At 38.5% G+C, this 24,087-nt stretch overlaps 1 protein-coding gene across 2 annotated transcripts in view; it reads left to right on the top strand.

Moving 5' to 3' along the window:
- Positions 1-24,087, top strand: part of FANCC (FA complementation group C) — a 133,384-nt gene that overhangs the window by 26,865 nt on the left and 82,432 nt on the right. For both annotated transcript variants that reach the window (XM_054031550.1, XM_054031549.1), the window contains exons 2-4: positions 3,179-3,352; positions 4,969-5,053; positions 11,850-11,944. In XM_054031550.1, coding sequence (XP_053887525.1) covers positions 3,188-3,352; positions 4,969-5,053; positions 11,850-11,944 — 345 coding nt within the window. In that variant the 5' untranslated portion in view covers positions 3,179-3,187. The remainder of the gene's footprint in view (positions 1-3,178; positions 3,353-4,968; positions 5,054-11,849; positions 11,945-24,087) is intronic.

Raw genomic sequence — 24,087 nt, 5'->3', positions numbered from 1 at the left:
GGTATATCTCCACATGTGGCTAAATCAAGGAGAAGCTCAGGATAATTCAGGAAAAGTGCCCTTTGCAGGGCTAGAGTCCATAGTTTAAAAGATACAGAAAAATGTTGCTGTTTGACTGGGAAAGTTTTAGGCCTCTGAAGAAAGCAAACATTGAGGTATATCCTAGAAGGCAGGATGCCCAGGACAGAATAGGTACAAATGAGAATTTGCCGCTCACATGTATTCTTTGGTGACAATCTGGAAGAGTCAAGACCATGATTCAGCAAAACATGCCAAGACATGCTTGAAGATTAAGCATCTTTTTGAACAGGAATGGATTTAAGCACTTGTTTAGGTGCTTTGCTAAAAATGATGTCCAGGTGCCCATGCCTACAATGAGTATAGTAAGTAAACTCCTCTGAAATAGGTCATCTGACTATGATCTGTATAGCAATTTACTGCCGGGGCTTTTCCTAGGCCAACAATACAATTTATTCAGATTTGGTGAAGAGCATATGAGAAGGGAAGAGAAAATTTACTTCCTGTTTTGGGGCTAGGGTAGAAGTTTGCTACACAGCCCCAGCCCCTCTCCTGTGGCTCCCAGTCCAATCTATGTACTGGATTCAAGTCCTGCGTTTCTGCCTTCATCATCTCTCTGTGTAAGCCTATACGCTATTGACACAAAGATCCTCTTTGCAATATTCAGGCAGTGCAGAGGATTCTCCTGAACAGCCTCCCTGGTAGCAAGTCTCATTTTAAGCAGTGTAGAGGGCCTTTTGTAGGCCTTCTTCACCGGGATGAATTTCACCCATTGAAATACTATAAAGGCTTAATTTACTCCCCCCCTACTCCCCTGAAAATCATACATCCAGATGTAACTAATTGTTATAATGCTTATTCATTACCTATTTTTTTTAATACTTATTGGCTAATAAGATAGGACATTGGTGGATTAATAGGAGTTTGATACACCGTTCCATAAGTGTTCAAATGACAGCAACAACAAAAAATATAAGTGCGGGTTTAGTAACTAATGGAAAAAAATGTGGGCTTTGTTTACATTTCCTTTGATCACTTTTTAAAACAAACATGCTTTAAATACTAGCCATCCAACTGGTGTACCTTACTTATTAAAATCTTTTCTTATTGGGTGGGATCCAAAGTCCTGTAATAGTCGACACCAGTGGTCTCCAAAGAGGATCCTTGGAGGTGCTTCGGCAGTTCGAGTGGGAGTCCGAGGAGTCCCGGGAGATGGACACGGGCACTGAATAGTCTCAGCCCTAGAGGTCTTCCCTTCAGGGCATCTTTCCACATTGTGGAAAGTTTGCTGTTCCACTGTCCATACTGTTGTATGTATCTTGTGGCTAAACCGTGGAACTTACTCTCCACTGGTCACTCTCTAGGATTTTTTATGAGAATTAGATTCACTGAGATCTTTGTTTAAAGTTTTCATTTTAACTAGAGAATATTATTTTCAAATGAAAAACATGATGAACAAGAATTTCTTGAAATCTTTTCCTTCTGTTTTTCGAAGCCCTTTTTTTATTGGGGTGGAGGATTAGGACATTTGGTAGAATTTTAGATAGGAAGGTTTTTTATATTCTTGAAGTGTTTCCAACTCTCACAGTATTTTTTTAAAGGTTCTCTAGAATTTCTCATTTCTGCCTACCAACTTTTGAAGTTTTGCCCTTATCCAGTATATTCACCACCTCCCATTACTCACTGTCAATGGAACTAAACCACAGACTTCTCTCAGAAAGATGGCCATCATGTCTACATAACCTTTGCAGAGAAAAGTGAGGCTTCCACTAACAAAGATGGATGATCTCTCCTATCGTTTCCAGTGGGGCTGCAGCCAGATTGCTGTATGAGGACCAAATGGAGACAGGAGAATGTGGAGGTGCAGTGAATGACACTGGTAGTGGTCGGGGAAGAGAACACGAAAAAGGAGTGAGTTAGGTAACTAAAGAACTGAAGGAATGTTGGAAGGTCCAGGGACAGACTGAGGGGGAGGCAGCAGAGAGGGAGAATGAGATAGGTAGCAGACTGATGAGAATATGAGGGGGAAGTAAATTAGGGGGTAGATGGGAGACAGGTGGCTGGAGGAGCAGGTAGGGAGTACATGAGTAAGACAGCTGCCTATCCTGTCTAGACAGGGAGAGGGTTAGAGATGGGTAGGACAACAACTCCCCACAACTCAAGGGTTAGGAGAGGATGAGATGCATGTCATCTGAGCAGTGACTAGAGAGGGTGTGTGTGTGTGTGTGTGTTGAATTCTGACCCTGAGATGATCACAGGTGGCTTCCTCAAAAGGTGAAGAAAAATCAGAAAGCAGGTAAAAAATGTGAATAAAAATCATGATTTTAAGCCAATTTAATTTTTGAAGTATTTTACTTTGGTTTTAGTTCATGATTTTTGAATGCTTGGCGTTCATCATACTGATCTGGCCTAGGCATGCTGCTTCTTGGAAATATTGAATTCCAAGTATATAGTGTGTCATACAGTTTTAATTAAAACAGGTTTATAAATAAGATTGTAATAATATTTTCTTTTTTCTGTGTTTAATAAGAAATGAAGGGGGAAAAGACAGAAAATAGGGGATTAAATTCATTAGACAACTTTTAAGGAAATAACTTTTCTTGCCCAAAAAGCTAAAGGATACTAACAGATGTAAAATTTTAAAACATTTCCTCACTTTTGATAACAAGCTATTTTAAAAATTTCATACTAATTTGAAAACTGGATATACTTTAGATTTCTCAGTGTATAAGCGTTGTTCTGAGAATATAAGTTATCTTCTTGTAAAAATAAGATACTAGATGTGATGGGTAGTGAAGTTTCACAAACAATACATTGCACACAGCACAGATGCATTTGTGTATACATACCCCCCACAAGTTATTTTACTACTCTTCTAATGAAATATTGGTGATGACAAATTCAGATAGTAAAAATCTGAGCCCCAACTGGGTGATATATTTTAAAGTACTGATTACTATTCCATCACTGCTATTTTGACATAAAGGGGTCATTATTTTACCCTCTTATAACTATAGAAACCACTTTACTGCTTTATGGAGCATCTACAGACTGAAAAAAGATTCTCTTAATTTTCTCCCACTTCACAGATGAGATATTAGCAAACTTTTTTCACATTGTATGTTTAGATATGTCTGATTATAGTTCTAATCTTTTTTAGGGGGAGGGGATGGCCCAAGATAATGCTGTCCCTAAATTGAGCTTTCAGTATTGGCTGGATAAGGCTGTTGAGTGGGGTCAAACCACCACTTTGGAATCCCAGCAAGATGTCTGCCTTCACTTGCCTAAATTACAGGAGTTTCTACAGCAGATTTATGAATCCTTGAAACATATGGTAAGTAATTTAGCAGGAAGAATGAACTGTTTTGAAGACTGCCTCAAACAATCTGAACCCCATGTTTTGACAAAACCAAAAAGTGAATGGTAGCGGAGAGGCTTGTGGTATTGACCTAATGTATTGCTGGATAAAAGAGGCAAATTGGGGAAACAGCCACAGGTAATGCAAACAGGAATGTGTTTCCTGTGTCCCTGATTTATTGTGAAAGGAGCTTTTTTTTCTTGATTGGTTATGTTGTCACATGAGATTTCCTAGCCAATCGAGTAGACTCTTTTAAAAACTCTTTAAAATAAACACAAATTTGATTCTTGTTGTCAGGTCATAAATTGGATTATTTAAAGGCCTTTACATGCAAAATTGTAACTGATCCCTTAAATCCTAAAGAGTCTGTTGACATGCTAAACCCAGTGCTTGGCATATATAGTGATTTCCAGCACTATGGTCGGATCACTGGCAAATGTTACTAACTATTCTGGTTAGTAATTTGAATATTGTATTTAATCTTTCTTTCTTCCTTTCTTGGTGTAGTCAGGTAAACTTTAGGTGGTGTTTTTTGCTGTAACTTTTGTGTGCATTGATTCATCATAGCAGTTTTCAATAATACAGTATCAAGTTGTGAGGTTAAAATGCTCTTCACCACATGAAAAGATTAACAAAAGAAAAGTATTTTTTTTTCTGAAGTTAAAGTGCAGTTTTCAAAATTGATTTTTGAGTGTTGAGATTTTTGTGTGTGTATGTATACTTTAAGAATAGAGATTTTTATATGAGAATAAAAATAAAATCTGTTTTTTTTTTAATGTTGCTACTTCAGTGAGTACTTTCTGAGGTTTGGCCTCAAATGGACCTTCTGTATATGGCCCCAGAAAGTCTAGGACCAGCCCCAGTCTGAGACAAATCTGAGGAATTTATTGCAGCAGCAGGAGATGGTTATTGTTTCTGCTACTTGCACATTATCTCAGCACACTACCATTTTTAAAGCCTTCATTTATTAGACAGTAAAGCTACAAATACTGAAAAATAGGCTGATTGCATAAGGGTCTATATAAACCTCACTATCTACTACTTTTTATAGTGAAGCTGCTTTCTATTTGGTTAAATGTTCCTTGTTTTTTTGGTAGGTTCAGTGTCTGTTAAATTTTATGTTGTGACTGACTCGTTATGATGTCATTTGCCATGCAGTAAGCAGGAGTAGTAATATGTAGATACTTATCTTTATGCCATAGCTTCTCTTAGTTTCTTCACAAACTCCATGGCATAATGTAAGAAAACTATTGGGATCAACAGACTACTTTAACTGTATTTTACTACCTGGAAATTTGTGTTATTTACAAATATTATAGCCTTTCCTGACAACTCCACATAAGGAAAATGAAGTTAATTTTCCAATATAATTAAACATTACCCTAAGGGAAATATAGCTGAGGTTTAGCTGACCTGGATGAAGTATTAAGTTACAGCTGTGGCCTGAAAGCTTTACTTTTATTAAATATCTGAATGTCTTCTGCTCCCCAATGTGTACCTTTAGCAAAATAATAATGTAATTTACAGTTATCTAGGTAATTAATGATAATCAAGTATTTTTGGTGTTCAGTACATTATGTTTTTGTTTACAGAATTCCACTACTGCAATTCAGAGGTTCCCTTTAATTGGTCAATTACTAGGAAGACTTTGTTGGAATCCCTTTGTTGTAGGATATGGTAAGAACTTGAAACTAGCTTTCTGCAATAGTTTCTAGAATTTTCCTTTCAAATTGTATTTTTTTAAATTTCTGGGCACATACTTTGATAGCTCATAAAAATATGAGAATGCAGATAGGTTGTTTTGAATTATGTTACTGATCAGAAACTATAGTACTTGTTCCATAATCTCACCTCTGTTCTAAAATCCATCCACTCCCTCTTCCCTTGAATAAGTAAGAGGTTCTTCAAGACATCTGCAAGGTAAGGGGTCTCAGTGATTACCTGCCTCTTTTTTTCTCAAAACCTTCCCCAAAGTGCTTGAATGAATCCTTCTTGACTGTAAAATTTTATCAGGAGGCTCTCACCTCTCCTCACATCAGTTATTTAAAAATCCTTTGTAGGGTTTCTGGAAGCCTAACTCTCAGACTCCTTCCACTATTCCCAGAGACTTGTTTGAGGAAAATGCAAAATCTCTTCTTAGTAAAAGAATCTCTGTTGTTGGCACTGCCCTTCCCCTCTTCAGAAGGATGAAAGCTGACAGGTGCGGAGGAGCTCGTGGTTTGGACAGAGACATCCATTAGGGGAGGCTCTATTAATGGAGATTATATCCTAGTAAGGAGAAGAGGATGGAAGATGATAAAATACAGGTAGGATCAGATGAGAAACAGTCAAATGAAAAAGAGTCCCATTCAGTTACATCAGATAATGGCAGGCAGCTAAAAGGTGACAATTTTTTAAGTGCTTATACATATAAATGCTAAAAGTCTAAATACTAAGATGGGTGAACTTGAGTCCCGCATATTAAATGAGGATATTAATATAATAGGCATCACAGAAACTTGGTGGAATGAGGATAATCAATGGGTCACAGTAATATCAGGGTGCAGAATATATCGGAAGGATAGAATAGGTTGTACGTGGGGGAGTGAAAGAAAGCATAGAGTCACATGAAGTAAAAATCTTAAATGAACTAAACTTGTACCACAGGATCTCTATGGATAGTAATTCCATGCTTGAATAGCAGGAATATAGCAGTAGGGATATACTACCGACCACCTGACCAGGATGTTGATAGTGACTGTGAAATGCTCAGGGAGATTAGACAGGCTATAAAAAAAAACCAAAAAACCCTCAATAATAACGGGTAGGGCTCCGTGTCTGTCATGCTTGTTGCAGAAGTCACGGAGTCCATGACTTTCTGCAACTTCCATGACTTCTGCAGCATCCGGTGTGGCTGATCCAAGGGCTGCTCAAGCCCCAAGCAGCGGTTCCTGGGGTGGCCAGAGCAGCCACTGCTCAGCGGCCCCTGACAGCCTATGCCGCTGGGCCCTCCCCCCCAACAGCAGCCCCGCCAAATTTAGTCAGGGGTATTTATAGTATAAATCAGAGACAGGTCATGGGCTGTTAATTTTTGTTTATTGCCCATGACCTGTCTGTGACTTTTACTAAAAATACCCGTGACTAAATCGTAGTCTTAATAATGGGGGATTTCAGCTATCCCCATATTGACTGGGTACATGTCATCTCTGGACAGGATGCAGAGATAAAGTTTCTTGACACCTTAAATGACTGCTTTTTGGAGCAGCTAGTCCTGAAACCCACAAGAAGAAAGGCAATTCTTTATTTTGTCCTTAATGGAGTACAAGATCTGGTCCAAGACGTGAATATAGCTGAACCGCTTGGTAATAGTGACCATAACATAATAAAATTTAACATCCCTGTAGGGGGGAAAACACCAAAGCAGCACACAATAGTAGCATTTAATGTCAGAAAAGGGAACTACACAAACATGAAGAAGTTAGTTAAACAAAAATTAAAAGGTACAGTTACCAAAAGTGAAATCCCTTCAAGCTGCATGGAAACTTTTTAAAGACACCGTAACAGAGGTGCTCAATTTAAATGGATATCCCAAATTAAAAAACATAGTAAGAGGACCAAAAAAGTGCCACCATGGCTAAACAACAAAGTAAAAGAAGCAGTTAGAGGCAAAAAGTCATCCTTTAAGAAATGGAAGTTAAATTCTATTGAGGAAAATAGAGAAGCGCATAAACTCTGCCAAGTGAAATGTAAAAGTATAATTAGGAAGGCCAAAAAAGAATTTGAAGAACAGCTAGCCAAAGACTCAAAAAGTAATAGCAAACAATTTTTTAAGTACATCAGAAGCAGGAAGCCTGCTAAACAACCAGTGGGGCCATTGCAGAGAAACTAAATGAATTCTTTGCATCGGTTTCCATGGCTGAGGATGTGAGGGAGATTCCCAAACCTGAGCCTTTCTTTTTAGGTGACAAATCTCAGGAACTGTCCCAGATTGAGGTGTCATTAGAGGAGGTTTTGGAACAAATTGATAAATTAAACAGTAATAAGTTGCCAGTACCAAGTAGTATTCACCCAAGAGTTCTGAAGGAACTGAAATATGAAATTGCAGAACTACTAACTGGTATGTAACCTATCATTTAAATCAGCATCTGTACCAGATGACTGGAGGATAGCTAATGTGACACCAATTTTTTAAAAAGGCTCCAGAGGCGATCCCAGCAATTACAGGCTGGTAAGCCTAACTTCAGGACCAGGCAAATTGGTTGAAACTATAATAAAGAACAGAATTATCAGACACATAGATGAACACAATTTGTTGGGGAAGAGTCAGCATGGTTTTTGTAAAAGGAAATCATGCCTCACCTATCTACTAGAATTCTTTGAGTGGGTCAATAAGCATGTGGACAAGGGGGAATCCAGTGGATATAGTGTACTTAGATTTTCAGAAAGCCTTTGATAAGGTCCCTCACCAAAGGCTGTTAAGCAAAGTAAGCTGTCACGGGATGAGAGGGAAGGTTCTCTCATGGATGGGTAACTGGATAAAAGATGGGAAACAAAGGGTAGGAATAAATGGTCTGTTTTCAGAATGGAGAGAGTTAATTCCTCAGGGGTCTGTACTGGGACCAGTACTGTTCAACATATTCATAAATGATCTGGAAAAAGGGGTAAACAGTAAGGTGGCATAATTTGCAGCTAATACAAAACTACTAAAGGTAGTTAAGTCCAAAGCAGACTGCGAAGAGTTACAAAGGGATCTCACAAAACTGGGTGACTGGGCAACAAAATGGCAGATGACATTTAGTGTTGATAAATGCAAAGTAATGCACATGGGAAAGCATAATCCCAACTATACATATAAAATTATGGAGTCTAAATTAGCTGTTACCACTCATGTGATAAAAGAAGGGGAGACACCCAGCCAGCCAGTTAGCTATACAATTCCTCTTAGTAGCTGTTTTCTACTTGCTTTACCTGTAAAGGGTTAAAAAGTCCATAGGTAAAAGGAAGGGAGTGGGCACTTGACCAAAAGAGCCAATGGGAAGACTAGAGCTTTTTAAAATTGGGAAAAAACGTGTGTGTGAGTGAGTGAGTGTGAGAGAGAGAGAGAGAGAGAGAGAAAGGGCTTGAGGGAACCCCGTAGGAAGAAATTCCCACGTGCACCTTCCTGAGGTCTCAAAGGAGTTTTTGCTCTTGGGTGGTTGCAGCATCTACCCATCCAAGATCAGAGAAAAGCTGTAACCTTGGAAGTTAAATACAAGCCTGGAGTGGCCAGTATTAATTTTTAGAATCCTTGTGGGCTCTCACCTTCTTCACTCAAAGTGCCAGAATGGGGAATCAGCCTTGACAATTATGACAGGCCCACCGTATACATCCTTTCAGAGGAATAGGTTGGTGAATGAGATCTTTTCCTAAGTTCATCCCCAAAGTGGTATAAGAATTCCACCTGAATCATCTGTCACCTTACCACTCTTCTTCCTGAAGCATCACCCTTCGCTGAGAGAAAAGATGCCTCGTATTTGGATGTTTCCAGGACCTTGCTTTACTACCTCAACAGGACTAAGCCATTCAAGCTCTCTCCCCCTGCATCTCTGTAGCCATATCAGCTTGTCAGAAGGTCAAGCCATCTTGTTTGAGAGACTTTCACAGTGGGTCATACAGTGTATTTCCATCAGCTGTCAGCTGGCTGGTGAGCCTCTCCCACTGAGAGGGTACAGACAGCATCTTCTGCCTGCTTCAGAAATGTGCCAGTCTCTGAGATCTGCAAGAAAGTCATGAGAAGCAACCCACTCACTTTTGTTAAACATTATGCCTTTGATATGGTAGCCTGGTTTTATGCCAGATTCAGGAGAACACTTGCCAATCATCTAGAGCAGGATCCTCACTGACACATGCTCAAGGAAAGAATAGTTACCTACCCTACAGTAACTGTGGTTCTTTGAGATGATGTAGTCAGTGTGAATTCCACAACCTGTCCTCTGTTCCTGCTTTTGGAGTCTTCAGCAACACAGGTTTTGAATTGCAAGGGAACTGAGGGAGGGATGCAGCCATTCCCCCCCCTTCATGCCCTCATATTGGAGCACAAAGAGGCACAGAGCACATGCCTGGCACCAATGGACACTACTAGTCAAGAAAGTCCAGTCTCGTATGCATGAGACATATGTCCACCTACAGTTGATCCACGCTGACTATAACATCTTGAAGAGCTACAGTTACTGTAGGGTAAGTAACTGTTCTTTATAGTCTGTGAGTCCCTGATTAAACAGTTATAATACAATGTAATCTTTTGCCCCATCACTTCTGCTTTTTCTTCTCCCTCTCCCTGAATGAAGTTTTGATTGTGTGAATTATGTAATTCCATATTTTTATTAAGAACTTCTGTATGGCATAGTGTAAATATAAATGTGTGTGCATAAGCAGGGATAAGACAGAGACAGGGTTGAAAATAGTTGAACTAGATTCTGTTTTTTGTAGGATGTATGGACTTGTGTTCTTTTGTGTGTATAAAATATCTTTACTGCTTATTACTTAAATATTTTTGGTTTTGCATTAGAAATTTAGCAATTTTGAGATAATTTTAATCAGATGTATTGTAACAGTGGTGTTTTTAATAAAATTTAAAATTTTTGACTCCCAAAAGTATAGGACTGTAATAGGGTTGATTGGAACAAGAAATAATTATTTGTTTAATTTGTCTCCTAAATAATTTCATACTGGGAATTTTTTTCATTGAAATGGTGCTTTTGAAGATGATAAATTGTTAAAATGCGAAGTGTGCAAACAGATTAATTCTAATTGTCTGTATTGAGTGAACATTGAAAGCACAAACCAGAACTAGGACATTTAGAATTTCTAGTGAATGGTACACAAGATGCCTCTTTTACATTGATCTTAAACAAATTAGGAAATTATGTAGGCTCATAAAAATGTATATTAAAAAGATCCCAATGCTCATAACAACAAAACTGTAGTTAGTTAAATATGTGTGTTTGATAACCATTTCTTTGCAGAGATGTTAGTCAGTGGGAGGCCAGTGATGGCCTACAGGCTTGTTGGACATTTATTGAAGAACACTGGTTTAAATCAATAGTAACATCTTTGATCACCTGGTGAAAATACAGAAGTTACTTAAAGAAGCTTGTATTTCTTGTCTGCAGGCTTTGCCAACAAAGTACTTCTAAATGATACTGTTTATTACATCCTGGATGACAAGTATATTGAGAACAGCAAAAGTCATTGTAGGGGATCATTTTAATGCTATAATTTCTTCTCCCACCATTCCTAAACCCCTTTGAGTAATAGTGTTTTATATTATTATTAAAAATAATAGCACTTAGTAAGCTAATGTTGTATCAGAGCTTCTCTACTATTAAACCCAGTTTTTGTAGGTTTACAGTATAACCATAAAATTTTACCCTGGGCTGGAATTTGAGATATAAGCTTAGCCTCTGCTAAAGAGCAATATTTAAAACATTTTTAAATATATATAATTATACTCCTATTCAGAACTAAATTTTGGGAAAGAGTCCACAAGCCTGAGTAAACTGGCTATGCAGGCACACAGACTTGCTCAAAAGACATTAGAATCAGAATCCTCAGCTCCAACTTTCTAATTGTCTGTGTTTACATGGACAGGGGCTCTTCTGTAATGTATGGTGGAGTACCGGACATGGCCTGTTGTTTCTCACATATATGGGTTATGGGCTAGTAGAACTGTGTAGTGCATGGACCTACTGGCTATATCCATTCATTTCCTTTGATCCATTCACCAATCTACCCTTCTGTGGTCCTGAAGAGAAAGCCACAATGGAGCTTGGTTGTGCGGTGTTCAGGAGTTCGCAGAGTCTTCCTATGCGCCATATGGCTTGGCTCCACTGTGCAGCAGAACTGTCACATTGCCACAGCATGTGGTGTCTAATACATCCATCTACAGGGCCCCAAGATTTTCACCCATGTTATGAATTACTTTTACAAATCCATAATTGAAATTTGCAGGGATAAAGTTCGTTTACTTGTGTGTGTGTGTATATATATATATATAGGTAAGGTTATGATAAAATAGTAATAAATCTTGTCTAGCAATGGCTTATAATTATGGCTAATGATGTTAAAGAAAAATACAAAGATATTTAAACACTTACTGCACATTAACTGTAATCACTATTTTAAAAGAATTACTATGCTATGCATGATTTTAAAGATGATCTGAATACTGTATAGGCTTCAATATTTTTAATATAATCTGTGCAGTTTATTGTGTTCTATGCTTTTACATGTTTTTTAAAATTACTATTGAAGGAAATGAACGCACAAGAACTACATGTGAATAATATTAAGGTTGTGATGTGAATCTGATCGAAGAGATGCCTTTAAAGTTAAGATTGACATTTGGGCCTTGGGTTTGATATTTTAATAAGGATAGAAGATTGCTGTGTATACGTTTAGTCTATATTTTTACTTTATTTTTTTTAATGTATCTTATTTGCTTTTGTTTCTTCAGATGAGAGCCAGAAAACTCTAATGTGGTGCTTATGTTGTCTGTACAGCAATGAACCACAGAACCCTGTGGAATTGAAGGCTAACAGCTGGATACTGGTAAGCGAATGAATCCTCCCCTTGACTGCTTTGAATTAAATTGATTATTTAAAGGTGCTATAGCTATAGCATAGAGACAGTGTGTAATTTCAGAAACCGCTCCAAAGACAACCTACATACATGTTGTGTTGAAATATGTTCCACTCTAATTATAACATAATCTGTGCTAGCCTGTCATTTTGAATGTTAAAAAGATGCGGTGCTCAAATTAGGGTAGTTTTAATGGCCTTTATACAGTGGAGCCCTAAATCTAGTAACTGCAAGTCAGGAACAAAGACCAGAAATCAGAAAGGAAGAAAGTGCTATAAAAGAGAACCTTTCAATTAGGGTAGAATAAAATAATCTGGAGACATGCCATTGTTTTGAAAACAATTTATATTTGCTCTGTAATTTAGGTCTTTTCTGTTGCTGTGTTTTTGTTTAATCTCTCTTGCCTATGGAGAAGCTAATTGTATCCAAACTTTCTTTAGAGACAGTTAGTGAAAGAAAATACTTGTGTGCAGATTTATATTTAATGAGCTGTAAGAAATAATGAATACTTAAACCACTTTAATGCCCCATTCAGGGTTAATGTAGGCACATCTGTTGTTCACATTTTATGCACTTACTCCCTGAGCCAAAAAAGCACAACCTTAAGCACGAGTGCTTAAAGTTAGGCATGTGCTTAAGTGATTTGCTAAATTGGGGACTTAAAGCACATCTAGTTAATTAGTGTAATTTCATTGGACTGACTTTCACCCAGAACAAGAGATGATAAAAATATTGATGGAATGGTTAAGAGTCTCAAATATGTAGGCCTTCAGGATAATAAGTAATTGAGCTGATATAATCTATTACAGAGGTGGGCAAACTATGGCCCACAGGCCTCATCTGGCCCGTGGGACTGTCCTGTCCGGCCCCTGAGCTCCCGGCCGGTGAGTCCCTGGCCCCTCCCCCGCAGCCAAACTGCCACGTGCTCCTGCAGGGCAGCACAGCAGTGTGTCTGGCTCCGGCTGGGAGGCACGGCTGCCAGACATGCTGCTCTGAGCGGCATGGTAAGGGGGCCGGGGGATTGGATAAGGGGCAAGGAGTCCCGGGGGGCAGTCAGGGAACAGGGAGCAGGGGGCACTTGGATGGGGCGGCGGTTCTGGGGGGCGGGTGGCGGCGGTCAGGGGACGGGGAACTGGGGGGGTTGGATAGGTGTGGGAGTCCTGGGGTGCCTGTCGGGGTGGGGGTGTGGATAGGGGTTGGGGCAGTCAAGGGACAGGGAGCAGGGGGGATTGGATAGGGGGTTGGGTCCTGGGGGGGTGGTTAGGGTTGGGAGGTCTTGGGAGGGGGCGGTCAGGGGACAAGGAAGTGGGAGAGGGTTGGATAGGGGAAGGGGGGCCAGGTTGTTTGGGGAGGCACAGCCTTCCCTACCCGGCCCTCCATACAGTTTTGCAACCCCGAAGTGGCCCTTGGGCCAAAAAGTTTGCCCACCCCTGTTCTATTAGCTGAAATCTTTGCTAATGTTGCAGAATTTTTGAGGTTTATCAAAGCAGTTCATTTGTTGATTATATATTTCAATTCATATGTATCCATCTCTAGATTCTACAGTAAAATATTACTAATCTTAAAAAAATAAAGGCCTGATCCTGCAAATATGTATGCAGGTGAATAACTTCCTACATCAGTAAGGTCACTCATGTGCATATACATTTGCTGGAATTGAGGTGAAATCATTAACTCCTTAGTAATTCAGGGTCTAACCCTCTGCTTATCCCACTCCTTTCTTGAGAGTCTGAAAAAACTGATAGGCCTCAGAACTTGTCCTGAAGGTCAATATGCTTGGGATTCACTGTGCTGTAGAGTTACTATGGCTTTAGTTAAAGATGCACTGCAAAGGACTTATTTTTTTAAATGTGCTTATGTCCTTCTTTGCGTTTTTATGATGTGTAAAGAATGTAACTTTTTTTAATATGTGGAGTGAGGTGGAAAGCGGGCTTTATTCGTACATTTTACCTTAAATATATCAGATTATTAAGTCTCGTCTTTCCTGATTTTGCTGGAGAAACTCTTGGTGAGTGCGTTGAATCTTTAACAAAGAGATCCTTTTTCCCAAATGCTAATTAGATATTCAAGTTAAAGAGCTGTTGACGAAAGACACAAAAGACTGCCCAAAGTATTTGAAAACAGTCTGAGTAAAAATCCTTTCTCTTCTTATTTTATCTTTCACTCTCTCGACTCTTGGGATGTCGTCTTTTCACAAGTTCACCAGTCATTACAGAGTCTTCCTGGTAACTTGAGACCTGAGTTTCTAATGTAAAAAAACAAGCAGGAATTAATTTTTTTCAGGCCTTCTTTGTACACCTTAAAACCCAAAAAGGTCACAAGTCTATTCTGCAGGCCATCTTTAATAAATATTCACTGTTGCCTGAAGTTAATAATCTACGAAATAGAAGGAGGAATAAAACAACTTACCTTGATTTAGCTACCTGTGTCACAGTAGTGTAGACTGATTCCTCAAATGCAAATCAAATGCAGTTATCTTACTAAGCAATTGTATTAGTACAGAGCAGCTTCTCTTTTAAAACAATGAAAAGATAAAAAATAGTGGCTAAATAAAGAAAGAAAATGTATTTTAACCACACAAACTGAATGTACATAGAAATGACAATGTATCAATGACAGTGTGCATTTTTCCTGCTGTTTTGGTTGCCTGTGCAAAAGATATTAGTTTATTTTTTGTGACAAAAAGAAACAAATCTGTTCTCTGTGTGTAAATGGATTGTGATGGGGAAAAATCAGTGTGTATTCATTCTGTATCCTCTTTACTCTCACAGTTTCTAAGGGCTAAATCTTTACCTAGACACCACAACAAAATGATGCAGAGATTCTGTCTTTGTAGAAGTCCTCCTGTTGATTTGGGCAAGATTCTCCATAATGAGCTACGGAGGCATACTGTGGCATGCACTTAACTGCTGATCTGACCAGGAGCAAAATTCATGCTGCTTCATAGCACTTGTTGTAGATTGTAACATACCTATTAGCCAGCTAAGGGAAGGTTAGAGACTTTTATCTACCATATCCACTTGCATACTTTGTTTTTAGATGAGTGTACACACTGACAGCATCCTGCCCATTCTTTGAGTACTTTCTTGAGGCCTGATTCAAAGCCCATTGAAGTTTGGATCAGGTTCGTAGTGCTATTGTAAGATCCTGTGCTGTTACTTCCACCTGCCATTAGCCTTACTGCAGCACAGAGGAGAATTTGCTTTATGTGTAGCTTCAAGTCATTAATTTTATTTTCAACCCTAGCAAGTTGTCAGGAATCAAATAAAATCAGCCAAAGGTGACTTTATAGCTAGGAGATTAGTTGTGATCTATTATTATTTGGTTTTATTTCTTTATTTGCACAGTGCCATTTGTGTTCATAGTTTTTTAAAGACAATTAAAAACGAACATTCTCTGCTCTGGGAGGTTTGCAGTCTATGCTCCTGATCCGAGGCCCACTGTAAACATGGGACTTTTCCATTGACTTTAACGGGCTTTGGATCAGACCCTAAATTAGACATAGCATAGCAAGGGTTGATCACAAAAGGGTAATGAAGTGGGTGTGGGAGGATGGAAGGAATGAATTTGACTGGTGGTGAGATATTCTAATTGTTACATATTCATCTTGTAAGTTAATTAAAATTTATAAAAGATTTAAAATTTAATATCTTAGAATTTGGGGATGGTAAGAGGAAGATAAATAGAAATAAATGATTTTGAGGGTGGGATTAGTGAGTAAGGTTGCATAGTGCACAGACTCTGACAAAAATTTGAGATTAAAAGATACTTTACAAGTCTTACTACTGATGCTTGAAAGGATACGGTCAAAGTATTTTCCCCAATGATTAAATTCTTTTTCTCTCACTGTTTCTTTACTGTGCAACTTACTTTCATCTTAAAATGTTCTAAACTGTTTTTCCTAAAGGTACCTAGTTAAGGTAAATTGTTTTATTCCACCATCATCCTTTGTAGATGGTATCATAATTTCAATCAATGTGATGTAATTAGGACCATATAACTCCCCATTTGGAAACTTGAACCAGAAGTTAGTTAGTTTGCCATTTTCACACTCAATTGCATGTGAAAACCAATTTGTCACTGTAGGTTTGCTTGTGACAGCTGGCATATTTTTATTTTTTAAATTGTTTTTTATTAAAACATTTTTAAAATAAAGAATTCTGAAGCAGTTGGGTTTTTTGGACAGGTGAACCCACATATAGTGCATTAGAAGTTGTTTCCTATAGCAATGGTAACTTGTCCACATTGAGACTATATACTAATAGGATACAGAACTATATAAACATACATACAGTATGTAAAAAAAAGACTGAAATATATTTGCTATGGGAACTGTAATTTTGAACTTTGTCTCATGTGTTTTTGAATTCTATAAAATAATATTGCCTGAATGTTTTTTCTGCTTGCTGGTTTCTTTTTGTGCTGAGTAGCAAAAGGTGTAAATTGCTTCTTGGAGAACATATAATATAATAATCAGTAAAATGTCAAAACCAAATTGTATCTATACTGAAATTCTTAGTGACTCAAATCAGAAGCTGGAAACCACTACCCTTTTAATTTTAGGCACTCACCAGCACAGACTGACTTCTTTGAAAGTGTATCAAAGCATGCTGATAAAGATGAGGGAATGGATAATTTTACCTATATATATATCTTGTTCACTGTTCGCTGTGTGATACACTATGAGTGGGGGAGCTGAGAGCCTTGGTGACTGCCCAGCTGGGAGAGGGGAGCCAGGAACTGGGGCGCAGAGCAAGAAGTCTGGTGGGTGCAACCCGGCTGGGTGTAGGGTGATCAGACGTCCCGATAAAATCAGGACTGTCCCGCGTCCTGACTGATCTTCGGTTGGGACGCAAATTGTCCTGATATCTGCCGGCAGCGCTTTTTTTTTTTTTCCCTCCACCGGCAGGGACTGACTCAGCTTTTTTTTTTTTGCAACCCCCCCATGTGTCCTGATTTTTTTCTTTCCCTCATCTGGTCACCCTAGCTGGGTGCTTGGGGGGCAGCTGGCTTCTAGCTGGAGCTCCCCATTCACCCAGCTTTCTTGTCAATTTCATGGCTCTAGCATGGAGCTATGAAATGGACAAGAATGACAATCAACAGCCAATGTGAGTAACCCCTAATGTCCACATGGACACTGCGCCACCCTAATTACACTGACATAAGCCCTACGCTTCTTGTGGCGGTGGAGTTATTATGTCAGTGTTGTAGGGCACTTACATCAGTGGGAGCAAGGCTGTAGTGTGTACACTGACGTAATTAGGTTGATATAAGCTGCCTTATGTTAACCTAATGCTGTAGTGTAGACTAAGCCATAGATCTAGAATATTAAATTGCTGAATTTTTGTTAAGCTTTAAATATGATCTGGAGGTCACCTTTAAATATGATCTGGAGGATCATCTTTAAATATCACCTTTAGTGATCTGGAGGATAGCGTGGACTCAGCAAGTTTGCAGATGACACTAAACTGGGAGGAGTGGTAGATACGCTGGAGGGTAGGGATAGGATACAGAGGGACCTAGACAAATTAGAGGATTGGGCCAAAAGAAATCTGATGAGGTTCAACAAGGACAAGTGCAGAGTCCTGCACTTAGGACGGAAGAATCCCATGCACTGCTACAGACTAGAGACCGAGTGACTAGGCAGCAGTTCTGCAGAAAAGGACCTAGGGGTTACAGTGGACAAGAAGCTGGATATGAGTCAGTGTGCCTTTGTTACCAAGAAGGCTAACGGCATTTTGGGCTATATAAGTAGGGGCATTGCCAGCAGATCGAGGGACGTGATTATTCCCCTCTATTTGACCTTGGTGAGGCCTCATCTGGAGTACTGTGTCCAGTTTTGGGCCCTACACTACAAGAAGGATGTGGAAAAATTGGAAAGAGTCCAGCGGAGGGCAACAGAAATGATTAGGGGGCTGGAGCACATGACTTAGGAGAGGCTGAGGGAACTGGAATTGTTTAGTCTGCAGAAGAGAAGAATGAGGGGGGATTTGATAGCTGCTTTCAACTACCTGAAAGAGGGTTCCAAAGAGGTTGGATCTAGACTGTTCTCAATGGTACCAGATGACTGAACAAGGAGTAATGGTCTCAAGTTGCAGTGGGGGAGGTTTAGGTTGGATATTAGGAAAAACGTTTTCACTAGGAGGGTGGTGAAGCGCTGGAATGGGTTACGTAGGGAGGTGGTGGAATCTCCTTCCTTAGAGGTTTTTAAGGTCAGGCTTGATAAAGCCCTGGCTGGGATGATTTAGTTGGGGATTGGTCCTGCTTTGAGCAGGTGGTTGGACTAGATGACCTCCTGAGGTCCCTTTCAACCCTGATATTCTATGATTCTATGACTAATATCTGCTTAGTCATCTAAAATAATAGTTGAGGGCATTCAGTGATCTGCAAACTATTATTGGTGGTCACATGATGCTAGTTATCTTCTTTATTTCCAGCTGCTAGATTTCATTAAATAAATACATCAAATACTTTCTCAATGTTACTTTTCTATACACATTTGCCATAGGGATGTTGTGTTATTCTTCCAGGGAGACGAGGAGAACTGTACATCACAACTAAGAGGGAAGGTGTTTATAAGACAGTCTCTAAAGTAAGATGCACTACGAATACGTTTGAGAACCCCGATCTTACAGACTTTTGCTCAATTTTATCTCTTACTTTGTAAGTCAGCTTACAAAATGACTTGGTGAAACCCCTCTCTAAGAATGAAAATGATTTACTTTTCACATTACCTGACATCTGGCCTGCTCTGAGGAGAGTTTTCTGAGCCATGCAGTGTGTGGTTATGTTGTAATATGGGCTGCTGTCCAGTCTGACTGAAGCAGAATCACCAGGTTCCTTTCAGTCATGCTGCAGGTTAGTTTTGACCTGGTGTTCCAGAAACAAAAGACCAGTTTTGTAATACTCTGACATATTGTTAATCTCTTCACTCCTCCAGGCAGGCTTTTATTTCCCATTGAGGTTTATAAATTAGATTTATAAATGTAAAACCAGATTTTTTATTATATTCATAAGGATTAGTAGCATGTTATCAATTTTTGTTGTATTATTTAGTAAAGCTGTGTGCACTTATTAAGAATACATTGTGTTGAAAAAAGCAGTGCGAGAAAAATAGGTATATAGCTCACAAATCTTATCAATCTTTCCTGTTTTTTTCTTTGTGCAACATACCTTCTCTTGATGCTTTGCTTCCTTATGATTATCATGGATACAGTAAACCTGAGTATAGGGATGTCTATCAACAATAAGATTTAATTTTGATGACCTTGTATATAGCTGGGCTTCCTATTATGGAAACGCGCAGTTCTTTTGGATACCTACACACACAGGCCACATTCTGTTAACTGCCTTGTAAGTGTAGTGTCTTGAATAACGATAATTCTTTAAAGATGTTACATTGATAAAAGGATTTAAATAATATTTCTGTAGCAACTTACTAATACAGTGATTTTCAAAAATTTTTCACTTGCGGACCCCTAAAATATTTCAAATGGAGGTGCAAACACATTTGGAAATCTTAGGCATCGTCTGTGGACCCCCAGGGGTCTGCAGACCACAGGTTGAAAACCACTGGACTAATACATTCTGACCTGTGTGGCTCCAATATATTTGTTGTCCCAAAGAGCCCAGAAACATTTTCCTGTTACCTTTGTTATCCCATATCAGTTTTTATCTGAGGATTATGTGAATTGCCAATTTTGAGACTCCTATTTCAATGTTAAAATTGTAATTTAGGTAATTTTGTTTGTGTCCAAGGAATTTTAGAGTTCCTAAACAAATCTATGGAACATCTAAAATCCCATGAAAAAATGTGAATTTGGGCAGTCTATCTGCTGTCTAACTCAAACATGTACAATTCTTTCAGTTTTGGGGCTTGATACTGCAATGTGTATCCTTTACCTGCGCATAAGTTTGGCTTCCATGTGTTGAAGTCATTAGGGCTCCTTTTTGAGTGCAAGCATCTGCTGATTGCAAGATTAAGGGTTTAGAATGTACTCTCTGTTGGAAAGGGACTCTCTCTTTCCTTTGTACAACAGAGAACACCATCAGCACTCAAAATATGTTTTTGAGTGCCAGTTTGGACTGTAAACATGATAACTTCACACAATGGGAACAGCACCACTATTTTGGCAGATAGTACCATGTTTGCAGGAAAATAGCAGTTCCTGACTATGGGGACTTCCTTAATTTTTTAAGAAACTAGCAAAAAAACATCGAGGTGATTTTGCAAAATGTTTTGAGAGTTCAATAAACAAAATAAGCATGTTTTACCACTAATTTTGATGGCAGTAAGAATTTTTTTGCACAGTCCTACTTTTCATTAGAAAATGTTTGAGAACCACTGGTCTAAGCCTTTTTAATCCTAAATGTTTAAAACCTAATCTTGAAGATTTTCTGCTGTCCTGTATTTCTCTCCTAACCCCAGTAATAGCCCACTTTGACTCACTAGAGTGAATATAAAAAACATTTTAAACTACCAGAATGAAAAATCTGTTTTCCTTCCAGGAAAGAAAGAAAGATAGCCGGGTTCTATACACCAGCCTGTTTGTAGTAACCCCAAAGTTATGTTTGTTTATTTAGCTTACTTTGATGGAGTTCTGTCTATTGTAGCTATGATTTGCATTAGAGTGTTTTGGAGCAGGTTGCCAGTATTCAAATAGGCCAAATCAAGAAATTTACTGCCAATTAAGCACAGGATGTTTGAGATTTTTAGTGATGTTCTCCGGATGACCTGGGTTTTTTATGATCATCTTGACTTTTTCATTAAACTACAATTGTAATTGCGTTGACTCAGTTAATGAAACACTGACCTTTCACCTTGGATAGCACACCCAAGCCAAAGTCTTATGTTAAATGAGTTTTAAGGCCTTTGCTTATGCAATGGACAAATAGCATTCTATATAATGTTTGAGAACTTGCTTACTGTAATTCAATATGCATGCTATTCTTATCTCACCAAGGATGTCTTTGATTTAACCACTCTGAAGATGCATTAACTCACACATTGGAAAAGATAGTTTCTGAATGATGGACAAAAAAAAGAGAGCCTCAGCTATGTATTTCTGCATAGCAACTGCACCTGCACTGAGAGGTTCAGTTGCCTCCAACAATGGGTACATTGATTTTTGTAGGGGTCCTTTTTCCTCTTTGGTTCCTACATTGTTTGTGAATTAGCATTCTGAACTGTCCAGTTCTGCCTTACCAGTCTTCTGTATATTTGTCATTTCAAGAGGTGTTTGTTCCAGTCAAATCTGTCAAATCAGCGGTATTCAGAGATAAGAAGATATACACATTTTTAGCGAACTGAGAGTGCAGCAAAATTAAAATTTCTAGAATTTTAGGCTTAGGCCACTAAACTAGTCTTCTTCCCTTAATTTGTGAAGAAATTCTGCAATCCAAGAGAGTGTGGTTCCTAAAATTTTCTAGTTTGTTCAGATGAGACTTTACAAATGAGTATGCACCATGCACATTAATGTACCGCGAAAATAGTAGAAGAGAAAAATTAGAGGAGAGGATGAAGAATGATAATGGTAGGAACCCCAGCAGGGAGATTAGTAGAAAAAAGCAGCTGAGGAAGAAAATAAGAAAGAAGAGGTATAAAAAAAATGATGTAATGGATGAAACAAAATTTCATGTCAACCTGTTTCAAATTATGCTTGGATTATGCACTCTTTGGTGCAAGGATAATTTTTTTTATTGTTTTTGTACAGTGACAGCACAAAGGGGCTGGGACTGTTAGGCTCCCAACTGTAATACAAATAAATAATAAAAGAAAGAGTACAGAGGGCCACTTGGGAGAAATATAGGGCACTTCCCCTATGTATGTATTGTCCAAAATAGTGCCGCTGGGAAATGAAAATAGAAAGAATAAACTGCTCAGTATTTATTATATTTCCCCATTTGTTTTTCAGTTTCTATGTGGAAAAAGTTTATTTTGAGAGGAGAGGGATTAATATTCTGTTTTTCTCATAATACAATATATTAAGTACATATGAAAAAGAAAATTGTAAAGCGGTGGAATCAGGAAGTCATAGCAGCTATATTGCTGACTGGTGAGCAAATGATAGATATCTACTAACTTATCAACAATGTTGCATATTCTTATATGTAAATAGATGGCATTCTTTATATTATCTACATGTATACAGATATACCTCTTTTATATAGCATTCTGGTAACATCTCTCATCCCAATAATGGAAATGGAATAATTTCCATTAATTATATAATCTGAAATTATGAGACACCTTTACTAGCCTTCCAATTTGCATGGTATTATTTTGAGTCCCTACGTTCTGTTGATATTTGCTCTCAGGAGCTTTCTGTGCTGGCAGATTTTTCTGGCATCATCTGTGCCAATTCTGTGTCACTAGTAGGAGAAATAATTTCACAATTATTGCTAGTTTTCCTTGGGTCTGAATCCATGTGGTGGGACTCATTTGTTTCTTTCCGTGATGATAATTGTTCCTTGGTTGTTCTTAGGAAATTATTGTAGCAGTAGAGCTATACTTAAGCATCTACTCGTTACGTTGATGATTAATTCTTATTATTATTTTCCAGAAGTGCCTAAAGGTTCTACCTAGTGCCTAGTTCCATCATATTAGGCATTGTACATGCACAGAATAGAAGACCATCACTGCTTACAATCGCAAGGACAGGTCAGGCAAACAGATCTAGACCACTACCACCAACAACCACAAAAACTTGCTTTAAGTACAGATTTTGTAAATTAGAGTGCAGTTGCTTTGCAGTTTCCCTTGCACATAACAGCCAACTTCCCCCTTCTCCAGTTGCAATACAAATCATAATTGTATGATGTATGACCTTATATGCAATGAACAGCTCCATGTCCCTACCCTACATCTCTTGTCTGTATCAATTCTGCTGCTTGTACTTTTAATGGTTGTCCTATTTGTATTTAAGAAAATTTTGGGTGCATATGTCATAGGACTATTTGGCTTGTTGTTCCCACTGTTTAATTTGTTCTGTCACCTTTTCGACTATTGCTGGGTTATTTGCTGTAGGCAGTTGAATCCATATGCAGTATCAGACACAACTAAGCCATCATGCTTTTAGTTCTGACACCTTGTCAGGTGAGGAAGCCATATGCAGTGCATTACCACAGCAACTTTATCGACCTAATTTGTGAATGATGCTATATATTAAGTGCCAGTAGGTGGCTCTCTTTTTTAACTAATTACATGTACATGCACATGTGTGCATGTACACACACACACTCATACATAACTTTTATATATCATTCTTGTAGCAAGAATAATTTGGTTATTGCCAGGGATCAGATTGGTGGTAATAAAGTAGCAAGCTGTCACCCAAGTTCCACCCACTGTCCCAGAGTAGTTAGGTGTTTTTGTTAAGAAAATGATTAGCAGAGTGTGTCAGGTTGCCTTTAATCTGTCAAAAGTTCTTGTTTGATATAGAATTCAGAGAGAATAACAAAGAAAAAAATAAGCATTGTCTCTTTTAAAGAAAGACCAAGCTGGATCAGCCTGACTCCTCCGGGCCAGACCATGAACATTCAATAGCATGATTAAGCAGAAAAAAAGGCAGACAGCCCCTGGAGTTAGGGATTCCTAACTGGACAACAAGAAGTGAAAGTGGATTGAAAAACAGCTATTGTGGCTAGACCTTCAAAAGACATGTTTAAGTTATGAAAGATGTGCAGAAAAACTGAAACCTACACATTTTGTATAGTGCAGCAATTACAACTGAGAGCAACTTTGATGAAAATCAAAGGAACATGTGGGATCAGAACCTGTGGTCCATCTAGTTCAATATCCTGTTTCTGACAGTGGCTAGTACCAGTTGCTTCAGCGGAAGGTGCAAGAAACCATAGAGTGGACAATTACAGAATAACTGGTCCCTGGGGGCAGTTTCTTCCTGATTCCTGTCATTTTGTGGTTTGCTAAAGCCTTGAAGAAGGAGGATTTATCACTGCTTAAAATGTTTTTTAGTCATGTAATGTATTTGAATGTTCTCAACATACATATACATATGTAATCCAATTATGAATTCTGCCTCAGCTCTAGGCTCCAATGATATTTTGCAGAGATATTTGGGGGTGGGGGAAATCTGTTCTTGGGCGATGTCTAA

This window comes from Malaclemys terrapin, chromosome 6 (assembly GCF_027887155.1).
Source record: "Malaclemys terrapin pileata isolate rMalTer1 chromosome 6, rMalTer1.hap1, whole genome shotgun sequence".
In the NCBI taxonomy this organism is placed as follows: domain Eukaryota; kingdom Metazoa; phylum Chordata; order Testudines; family Emydidae; genus Malaclemys; species Malaclemys terrapin.
This window is presented reverse-complemented; position numbering and strand designations above follow the sequence as displayed.